The sequence below is a fragment of the Pyxicephalus adspersus genome, chromosome 2 (genome assembly GCF_032062135.1).
Source record: "Pyxicephalus adspersus chromosome 2, UCB_Pads_2.0, whole genome shotgun sequence".
Lineage (NCBI taxonomy): Eukaryota > Metazoa > Chordata > Amphibia > Anura > Pyxicephalidae > Pyxicephalus > Pyxicephalus adspersus.
Genome location: NC_092859.1, coordinates 5,509,700 through 5,519,091, shown reverse-complemented (window position 1 = coordinate 5,519,091; position 9,392 = coordinate 5,509,700). Strand labels below are relative to the sequence as shown.

The window sequence follows — 9,392 nt, the reverse complement described above, 5'->3', positions numbered from 1 at the left end:
ACAGACAGAAGGGGGCGCTATGAGTCTGTCCTCCTCCTGCAGGGTGACACAGACAGAAGAGAGCTTTAAATCTGTCTTCTTCCTGCAGCATACACATAGAAATGAGAAATCTATAAGGCCTTTTACCTTCAAAAGGTTTGTCCAGCTGTACCCAGTCTTTGAATATCAGGTTACTGTAGTCTTTACCCAGCCAGTACTGGGAGAGTGGTTGGGCATCCACTTCTGGAAACGTGTCCACAGCTGCGGATCCATTCTGCTGAGAGACAGCGGGATGCCACCTTATAAGAAAAGAGAGACAGACAGCCAAAGGACAGACCGTGAAAGAAAAGAGACATCAGAGTAAAGAAAGAGATAAAGTCTAAGGAGTATGAAAATGAGTTAAAGGTTAGTTCAATTAAAAGTCATATTTCTCAGTTATATTGAGTTAGATGTACTGGAAGCAGTTATAATTGAGGATTTTAAGTAAAAAAATGAGAATAAAGGTTTCACATGAAACTTTATAAACAATGCATTGTAGCATCATGAAGGAGCAGCCGGCACCATTGGGCATTTCTTCCTGAGCACCTTGTGGCTTGGGCACCTTGGACCTGAGATGTGTCACCTCTTTCTACCTCCTGTGCCTCACTAACAGGGGAATGGGACAGCCTTTAATTTTTTTACTTCAGCTCGACATACAGTAACTGTTCTTGGTTCTGCCAAGAACAAGAGAGATAAAGGGAACTGAATCACTTGGCCTAACCTAAGCCAAATTGGAATGGTTTAGGATGAATTGGACTGCAGAGTGAAGGCAAAGCAGCAAATAAATGCTCAGCACTTCTGGAATCTCCTTTAAGGTTGGAAAACCATTCCAGGTGACTACTTAACAGAGAATGCCAAAAGTGTGCTAAGCTGTTATTAAAATAAAGGTTGGCTACTGGTACGCCTTACATTTTCTATGTTTGAAACATAATTACAAAGGTTCCGGTTTTAGCATCATCCAAAAAATCAAATAAAGAAAAACGTTGAATAAGATGGTGTGTCCAAACATTAGACTGGTACTGTATATGCTATTGCTTTCTGGGGCTGTGCATCTTAATCAAGAACCCATAGAAAGATGCAGCGGGGGGCATCCACCAACCCTTCTCTTTTTTACATTTGCATATTGCTGGAGTACTCCTAAAGTCTCTGAATGGCACATGCTCGCGATAGTGTTGCTTTTCATTCATAATGGCACATTGCATTATCATTGAAACAAGTAAAAGTGTTCTTAGTTGTAATGGGATTTGTAGATGGAGGGTATTTGAGTCAGACGTGGGTCAGAACTGTTGCCTTAACCTGGAGATGAAGGATGTGAGAGTTTTAGGAAAGCTGCTTTACACTTTCAGGAAAATGGCTCGAGTCACTGACATTCCATTATGCTGGTTTCTGCTGAGAAACCAACAATACCAGAAAAATCTCCTAATACCCTAGGGAGCTCTGTGACTCCGATTACTGACTTATATCAGCACAGAATACCAATATGGAGATTAGCACGAGGAAGCAATGGGGCCCGTGAAAATTAACACTTTCAGAAATGTCAACATCCTCCTCTCTGGTATTTCACTAACCCGACTCTCTCCTCTACAATCTAATACAAATGCTGCAGCCAGACTCATCCATCCTTCCCACCGCTCCTCTTCCGCTGCATCTTTTTGTAGTTCTGTTTATTGGCTTACATTTCACCTGAGAATCTAATTCAAGCTCAAATGCTTTGCCTTCAAATCTCCCCACAGTTATTGTCCCACTTACCTATCTGACTTGATAAAAAAAAATCCCCTCAACCGCTCTCTCTGCTCCTCCAATGACCTACTAATGACTTCCTCACTCATAACCTCATCACATGCACGGCTCCAAGACTTTTCTAGAGCTGTCCCCACTCTCTGGAATGGTCTCCCCATCTTATTCGGCTTGCTCCTACTTTCTGCTCATTTAAAACCCAACGCTTCAACCTCACCTACCCGTCATCTTCTGTCTCCTAAACCCTCACTACTCACCCACCACTCCATATCTCCTCTCCAATTGTGTGATCATTCCCCCACCTCTTAGATTGTAAGCTCTTCGGGGCAGGGTCCTCTCTTCCTCCTGTGTCACTGTCTGTATTATCCTGTCATTTGCAACCCCTATTTAAGGTACTGCTCTGTGTATTATTTTGGCGCTATATAAATCCTGTTTATTAATAATAATAATAATAATAATAATATTATTATTAATAAAAATAATAAGTGTCTGTTTTTCAGTAGGCTTTAGGGGATGCTCCCTCATTAACAGGCCCATTCAATGAAGCATGCAGTGGAAGTGGTTATTAAAATAGTAACTTCTTTGCAGGTACAGCTTCAGTGACCAGAGTCACTTTAAATGCAGTGCATGTCCATAGTAAATATCTTTTGAATATGATGCTTTTCAGACTTACAAGCTTAACCTGTCAAAGTCTACTGGACCTAAAAGTGTTGTTGAGTATAGCATGATAAAGTAATGGCAGTCAAAGGAAGAGTAGTTGGTACAAAATGGAGGCATGAGTTAAGAGTAGTATTAGTTTGCAGTAATATCAGAAAAAAATAGAAGTAACTGTAGTAGAGTGTCGGAAAGTAAAAGAAGTGCTGGAGTAAAAGTCTACAGAGTCATGTAGAGTCTTCCATGGTTGATACCTTTTGTTGCATCTCGCTGTGGCCAACATCTGTCAGTCGATAGTCATGGTCATCCCATCGGCCATAGGCCAAATCCAGACCCCCCAGAAAAACTATGGACTGGTCGATGGCCACCATCTTTTCATGATGTGCCCAGAGGAAGACAATAGAGGAAACGTGATCTGGGTGGCGCATCACCTAAAATAGGATGAAGACATACTGACATGATACATTGGTGAAAACCGTGCTTGATAATGATGTTCAATGTTAAAATAAGATGATCACTGATTTATTATGAATGCAGGTGATGGATGCTTTAATATAGTCAATGATAGATGATTAATGATGAATGAAGGTTAGGCAAGGCTTGTTTTGAAGGTATGTAGGTATAATGAAGAAAGTTGAAGCGTTGTACGATGAATAAAGTTCATGTTCGATATATAATGATTAGAAGAAAGAAAAAGCTCGATAAAGATTAAAATTAGTGAATCAATAAATGATGAATGACAGTCCATGGTAAGTGATGTATTACAGAGAGTAAAAAATGAAGATAATGGAATATATTTAGTGGGCAATGATGACTGACACACAAGGAAATGATAGATTATATTTTACAGCAATTATAAAGTGATAATGAGGGATGGTAAATGATCCATGACGATGAATAAAGATTAGGTAAAATTTGTTATGTATATCCAGGTGATAAGAGATAAATGATAAAAAAGATGACAAGAGATGTATGATAAATATAGATGACAGATGATAAACAGAGATTGTGTATCATATCTGAAGAAAAATGCACTTTAAAAAACATATGAAGATTATAATTAGTCAATGATAACCAAACATACGGAAAAATAATGAAGATTGTGTATAATGGGTGAAGATGTGAGTGGTGGATTCAGATGATAGATGACAGAGTAATAAATAAAGATGGTAAAGAATGATGCATGATGACAGATGATAAGCTGAAACTGTGTATTAAACATGAAGAAAATGCACTATAAAAACACATATACAAGGAAAAGTGAGAGAGAGAAAGGGAGAAGAGAGAGGAGAGAGAGAGAGGAGAGAGAGAGAAATGAGAGAAATGAGAGAGAGAGAGAGAGAGAGAGAGAGGAGAGAGAGAGAAATGAGAGAAATGAGAGAGAGAGAGAGAGAGAGAGGAAGAGAAGAGAGAAAAGAGGAGAGAAGAGAGAGAGTGCGAGAGAGAGAGAGGAGAGAGGAGAGAGAGAGAGAGAGAGAGAGAGAGAGAGAAAGGAGAGAGAGAGAGAGAGAGAAAGGAGAGAGAGAGAGAGAGAAGAGAAGATAAAGGTTCTGTGTCAAAGCAGATAGTAGGATGGTCTCCCTGTTATGATGATGGAATTATGAAGGAATGATTGGTCATAATCTTCAACAAACATTTGATGGTGGGAAACATATTGATTGAAATACCTTTTCAGCTCTTTCATAAAACCCTCTTTCTGTTGTGCAAGAGGTGATACTAGGATGGCGCTCAGACTAAGCAATGGTAATGGTGAATGATATATGATGACCCTTCCCATTGTGGGATACGCTGCATCCTTTATCTATACATAATGTAAATGTTACAGCTGTCCTCTTACCTTGATATTAGGATGTAGCAGCATCAGTGCTCTTTTGCTATATCCGCTGTTAATCCCCAGAGCCAGTTCTACCTCTTTGAAAAGTAAAACACAAACCCGGACTCCAGCCTCCTACAAGAGATAAAGTTTGCTTACTTCATGGGTATATGTAATTATATTTCTATTACAAATTCTAACTCCTGGAGCTGGCTTGTCTAATTAAAAAAAAGGCTTACCCGATAAGGCAAAGAAAGATTCATGCAGAAAATATAGAACCATAATATTAGCAGATACATTTTGCGGTCCTGAGCACTCAAACTGACTACCTGTCATTTACAATAGCGACTGAGACTCAAGATATTAACAGAGTATTCTACAAACATAAGAAGGAATTGGGAGCAGTGGAGAAGGGTAATAAAAAATAAAGACCCACCGCCTTACGCTTGAGGATGATGTCCAACCTCCAGTTATCATCCAGTGCTGGCCTCTTAAGGTGAACCTCTGGGCTGAGCCTGTATAGAAAAGACAAGGAAGGAATAGGAAGTTTAGAAATAGCAATCATTTTTCAAGCTGTGGGATTCACTCTTTTTATTGTTCTTGGAAAAAAGGAAGATCCAAAATAATATGGTTATCAAACATGCTAGGTAGGAAAAGATCTTCTAATGGAGACACTTCTTAGGCTAAAAGCTGAGGAACAGGTAAATTGGCCCTTAGAATATAATACAGACAAAGTGGGCACTGTTCACAGCACTGTACAACCCAAAAATGAACATGTTGCACAAACACCGAAGACATCATTATATCGAAGATCCAACTTACCACCAGTCGGTGATAAAGATCTCCTCCCGTGCCTGCATCAGAGCGTCAGCCACTGCGGCAAAATAAGTGGCACCATTTACGAACCTGCGGAAGCAGATACAAAGCAAAATCATCATTACTACAATAGCAATTTAAAAACTACACAATAGGATGCACATCAGCCAATGAGTTCTAACAGCCCAGGTTCAATTAACCTCCAGGGCTTTATCTGCATGGAGTCTGCATATTCAGATTTTGTGCATTACTCATCCTACTATCTACAGCCAGTGGAATTGCAGTGTAGGAATAGATTACATTAAGACATAGGGGGAGGGTTGGCACTGGAGCCTAATTGTCTATTGCTTGGGCGTGTAAAATACTTTCCATACATGTATTTTAACTTTGCTTTAGCTTTAGTTTGGAATAGGTTTTCTCACAATATTCAATGAGTAAAAGAACTGATTCCAATCCATGCTGAGGGAGAGGTCTGACTCAACTGAGAAGGAGAAGGTGCTGGACCATTGCAATGAGACCACTTCTTCTGCAAAGGTTCTTCTCCGCAGCATTTTGGCAAGGGACTTTTTAACACTATAGGGTTCACTGGGCTTTAGAGCGGAACTAAACCTTGTGTATTCTCACCAGTCCCTGTTCCATTGTGAGCACCACCATCTTCTTCTTTCTTCTTTTCCTCGTTCTGATCTTTGGCCATATTGATTGCTAGGGTAGGGATGATGTAACTGGACCTGTGCAGGAGTTTATTCAGTCCTGGCATCCACACGGGAACATGTTGGATATCCCTGGAACCAGCCAGGTAAGAAGGCCTATTGCAGAAGGGACATCGCCTGTCCTTTTCTACAAAAAAACCCTGCTCGGAACTTTAGTTCCACTTTAAAGTTCTCCATGCCCAATGCCAAAAAACTTTAAACTTCAAGAATGCAACTTTATGCGTTCCTTACTGGGAAAGCCAACACTGTCACTGACCAGTCATGGGTTCCCAATATTGTGATCACATGGCTTTATTTGTAAACAGATACACAGAAATCTATACAATGTATTTACCAAAAATTGTACCAAATAAATGTCTTATATGTGCATAAAATATAGTATAAAAATATTTAGGCAAATCAGCAAAGGTGAAGGAAGCTGATGCTGCTGAGTTTGGGCTGGACATCTAGAAATCAATAACCTCACATTTCCATTGTTAGGCAGCCAATCAGATACCTTCTATTGGCTTTAATAGCTATTGATCCATTGGCTACTATGGGTAACAACTTTTTGTGTGGACATGAATTATCATGAGGTCCGGTCTGATTATTAAGAGAAAGCATCCTTACCACTTCACTTGTGTCCTCTCCCGTACGGGTGCATGGGCTTCAAACCGATGTGTGCTCAGAAAATCCTTACCATGGTCCTCGGCAATTTGGTTGATCTGCTGCCCCCACCAACGAGCCTGGCGGTAGCCACTGAACTTTAACACCAGCGACCTGTAAGATTTACAAAAATGGGCTTTGAATCATACCAATCATTGCACACATTGGATCAGTTTATCTGAACTTTTTTAACATTGGGAATCCTTGAAATAACTTTTGGGTTCTCGGAGAACTAGTGCTATATTAAACTACATTATTTATATTGGTGTGGTTGCCAATTGCTGGCTACTTACGTATAGCCAAAAAGATCATTGGTGTTCTTAAACGGACCCGAGAAGCACAAATTGCTTATGGGTTGAGGAACCCCTTCTGAAAGAACTTTGGCTGGGAAACTCTTCCCTATGAAACCCCCATGCATGAAATGTGCTAATTTAATGCAAAACTTTCTGTTTGTGTTTCTAGGTGACAGGACACATGGAAGAGTTTGTTTTTACAAATTGGGTGCTAGAGTTCCAAGGACATTATTGTCGTTATTATAGTTGTCTTATACAAAACAGAACTTTTAATGTTTCAATGCCCCACAGCAGATCTCAGTATAAATTCTTTACATTCCCCAAACTTTTTTTTTTGCACAATTCATTCCATCAGATACACCAAACCTACTTTTCTTTAGACAAAACCTGCAGCAGAAATTGCATTGTTACTTATATGAGTATTTTTATTTTTTTTGTCAAAAAAGGGTCAAACAAAGGTCAGCGGGTCCAACCACTTTACCTGGCTGCTGACTTCTGCAGAGAAAGGGGACATCCATCACCTTTGTATTAGATATAAGGGCTAATTGACAGCCTGGTTTCACCTCCTCTATGCTGGGCACAAAGAAAGATGATGGAAAAAAACTGGGTCTCTGGGATACAAGTATTTAAATGGTAACCAGTGATGAAATGGAAATGTTTTTGTAGCCCAAGGTTATTTTGGTGGTGTGGTGGTACTGTCGTCATCCAGGGCTTGTAATGTGTTGTAAAGTTTCTCACATAGGATCCAACCAGTAACAGAAATTCCTATTGGAGTCCAGCAATGATAAGCTGCTGCTTTACCAGAATATTGTCAACCTGCTTTGTGTGCTCTTTCCTTTGGGCATTGGTCTGTTTCTCAGGTCTATTATATAGGTAGACCTGTGCCTACCTGAAGGAGTGCACAAGGCATTCTATCCCTTGGCACTCTCATGGTAAGATCTCTCAGGTCTGTACACAATCTGTTTCCATTAAAAGGGGCCCCCAGCATCCCTTAGCTTAGTTCGTAGATCTGTGGACACCTGTTGTGCCCAATATTATTATTATTAATAATAATAATAATAATAATAATAATAATAATAAGCAGGATTTATAAAGCACCAACATAATATGCAGTGCTTTACATTAAATAGGGGTTGCAAATGACAGACAGATACAGAGAGTGACACAGGAGGAGGAGAGGACCCTGCCCAGAAGAGCTTACAATCTAAGAGGTGGGGGAAGTATCACACAATAAGAGGGGGAATATGGAACGGTGGGAAGTAGTGAGGGTTTAGGAGACAGAAGACAGGTAGGCACGTTTGAAAAATTTAGTTTTGAGGGCACTTTTAAATGAGCAGAAAGTAGGGGCAAGACGAAAAGGAAGAGGAAGACCATTCCAGAGAGTTGGGGCAGCTTATATAAAGGGCTTATATAAAGGGCTTATATAAAGCTGGACTAAATTGCTAGATCTGGACACCCGCTGTGTCTATTATGAAGGGCCCCCACCGTCCCTAAGCCAAGTTCCTGGATCTGCAAACCTGCTGTGCCTATGAGGGGCTTTCAGCATCCATATGCTGTGTTCCTGGATGTGCAAACCTGCTTTGCAGAATAGGGGCCCCCATTCCCACAATTTCTCTCATTTTATACAATAGAGAATGCAAGGAAGAATAGATAAGAAAGACAAAGATGGACATTTACATCACACATTTTTGAGGAGTTGGCAGCCATGGCAGGGATAACTTAGGGAGTACCTAAGACTTATAAGAAACCAATAGTTGACTCAGCTCAGCAGACTTCACCTCTATCTAAAATATAAATGTTTTGGGTGGACTGGCACATTAGGATTTTATACTTCTAGAACATAAATACTGAAGCCCCCACACGTGACGAAGAAACGGTTATTCATATCTTGCCTAGAATAAGTATGACAGTCCAGTCAGCAATGGCAGACATTATTTTTCTGTTTATTTATGTTTTAATTTTAGAAAAAGTTGTATTTCCACAGTGCAGCCTTCAAACCAGCTACATGGATTAGACAAGGTCACATTTCTAAGATTAGAAAAGGTCAGACTGTTTCCCAAGATAAACAGAAGAGGGAACTCGTGGCAGCAGAACTCAGCCGGACGAGCAGCCTTGGCAGCCAAAGAGAGACCGGAAAGGAAGAAATGAAATCCGCTGCCAAGTGTGCAGACAGGAAAAACTTATGTGTTACTGTTCTGTGCTGATGTAAAGTCTCCAAAAACTATATAGAGTTATATTCCCTTTTTCCTCCTTTGGTTGTCATTTCTATTTTTTCACTTATTATCAATATGTGATATCATCGAACCCAAATCTCAACCCATTTCATTTGAAAATCTATATTATTATAATGATGATTGTGCATTTTTATTATTATTATATTACTGGATATTATATCATTTCAAGTATGTTCCACAACTGCTTTTTTTCTCAGTGATAAGGTAACTTTACATATAGGTGTTGTTAATAATTATGTGCACCCTTGACAGAGTTCAGCAATGAATCCTGCACCCTGAGGGAGCTGTAGCAAAAAACAAGGAAATGAGGAGAGCAGAGTATTTCAGAAGAGGAGCATTATGGAGGAAAGAGCTGAGTCTTCCAGCAGAGCAGAGTATTTCAGGAGAGTTATGGAGGAAGGAGCAGAGTCCCACCAGCAGAGTATTTCAGGAGAGGAGAGTTATAGAGGAAGGAGCAGAGTCCTCCAGCAGA

General features: G+C 40.0%; 1 protein-coding gene across 1 annotated transcript in view; it reads right to left on the bottom strand.

Annotated features, from left to right (window-relative positions):
- PLD2 (phospholipase D2) overlaps positions 1–9,392 on the bottom strand; it is a 43,070-nt gene that overhangs the window by 8,842 nt on the left and 24,836 nt on the right. Inside the window, 6 exon segments of the mRNA XM_072398847.1 lie at positions 94–256; positions 2,664–2,840; positions 4,247–4,357; positions 4,659–4,737; positions 5,045–5,128; positions 6,358–6,507. Coding sequence (XP_072254948.1) covers positions 94–256; positions 2,664–2,840; positions 4,247–4,357; positions 4,659–4,737; positions 5,045–5,128; positions 6,358–6,507 — 764 coding nt within the window.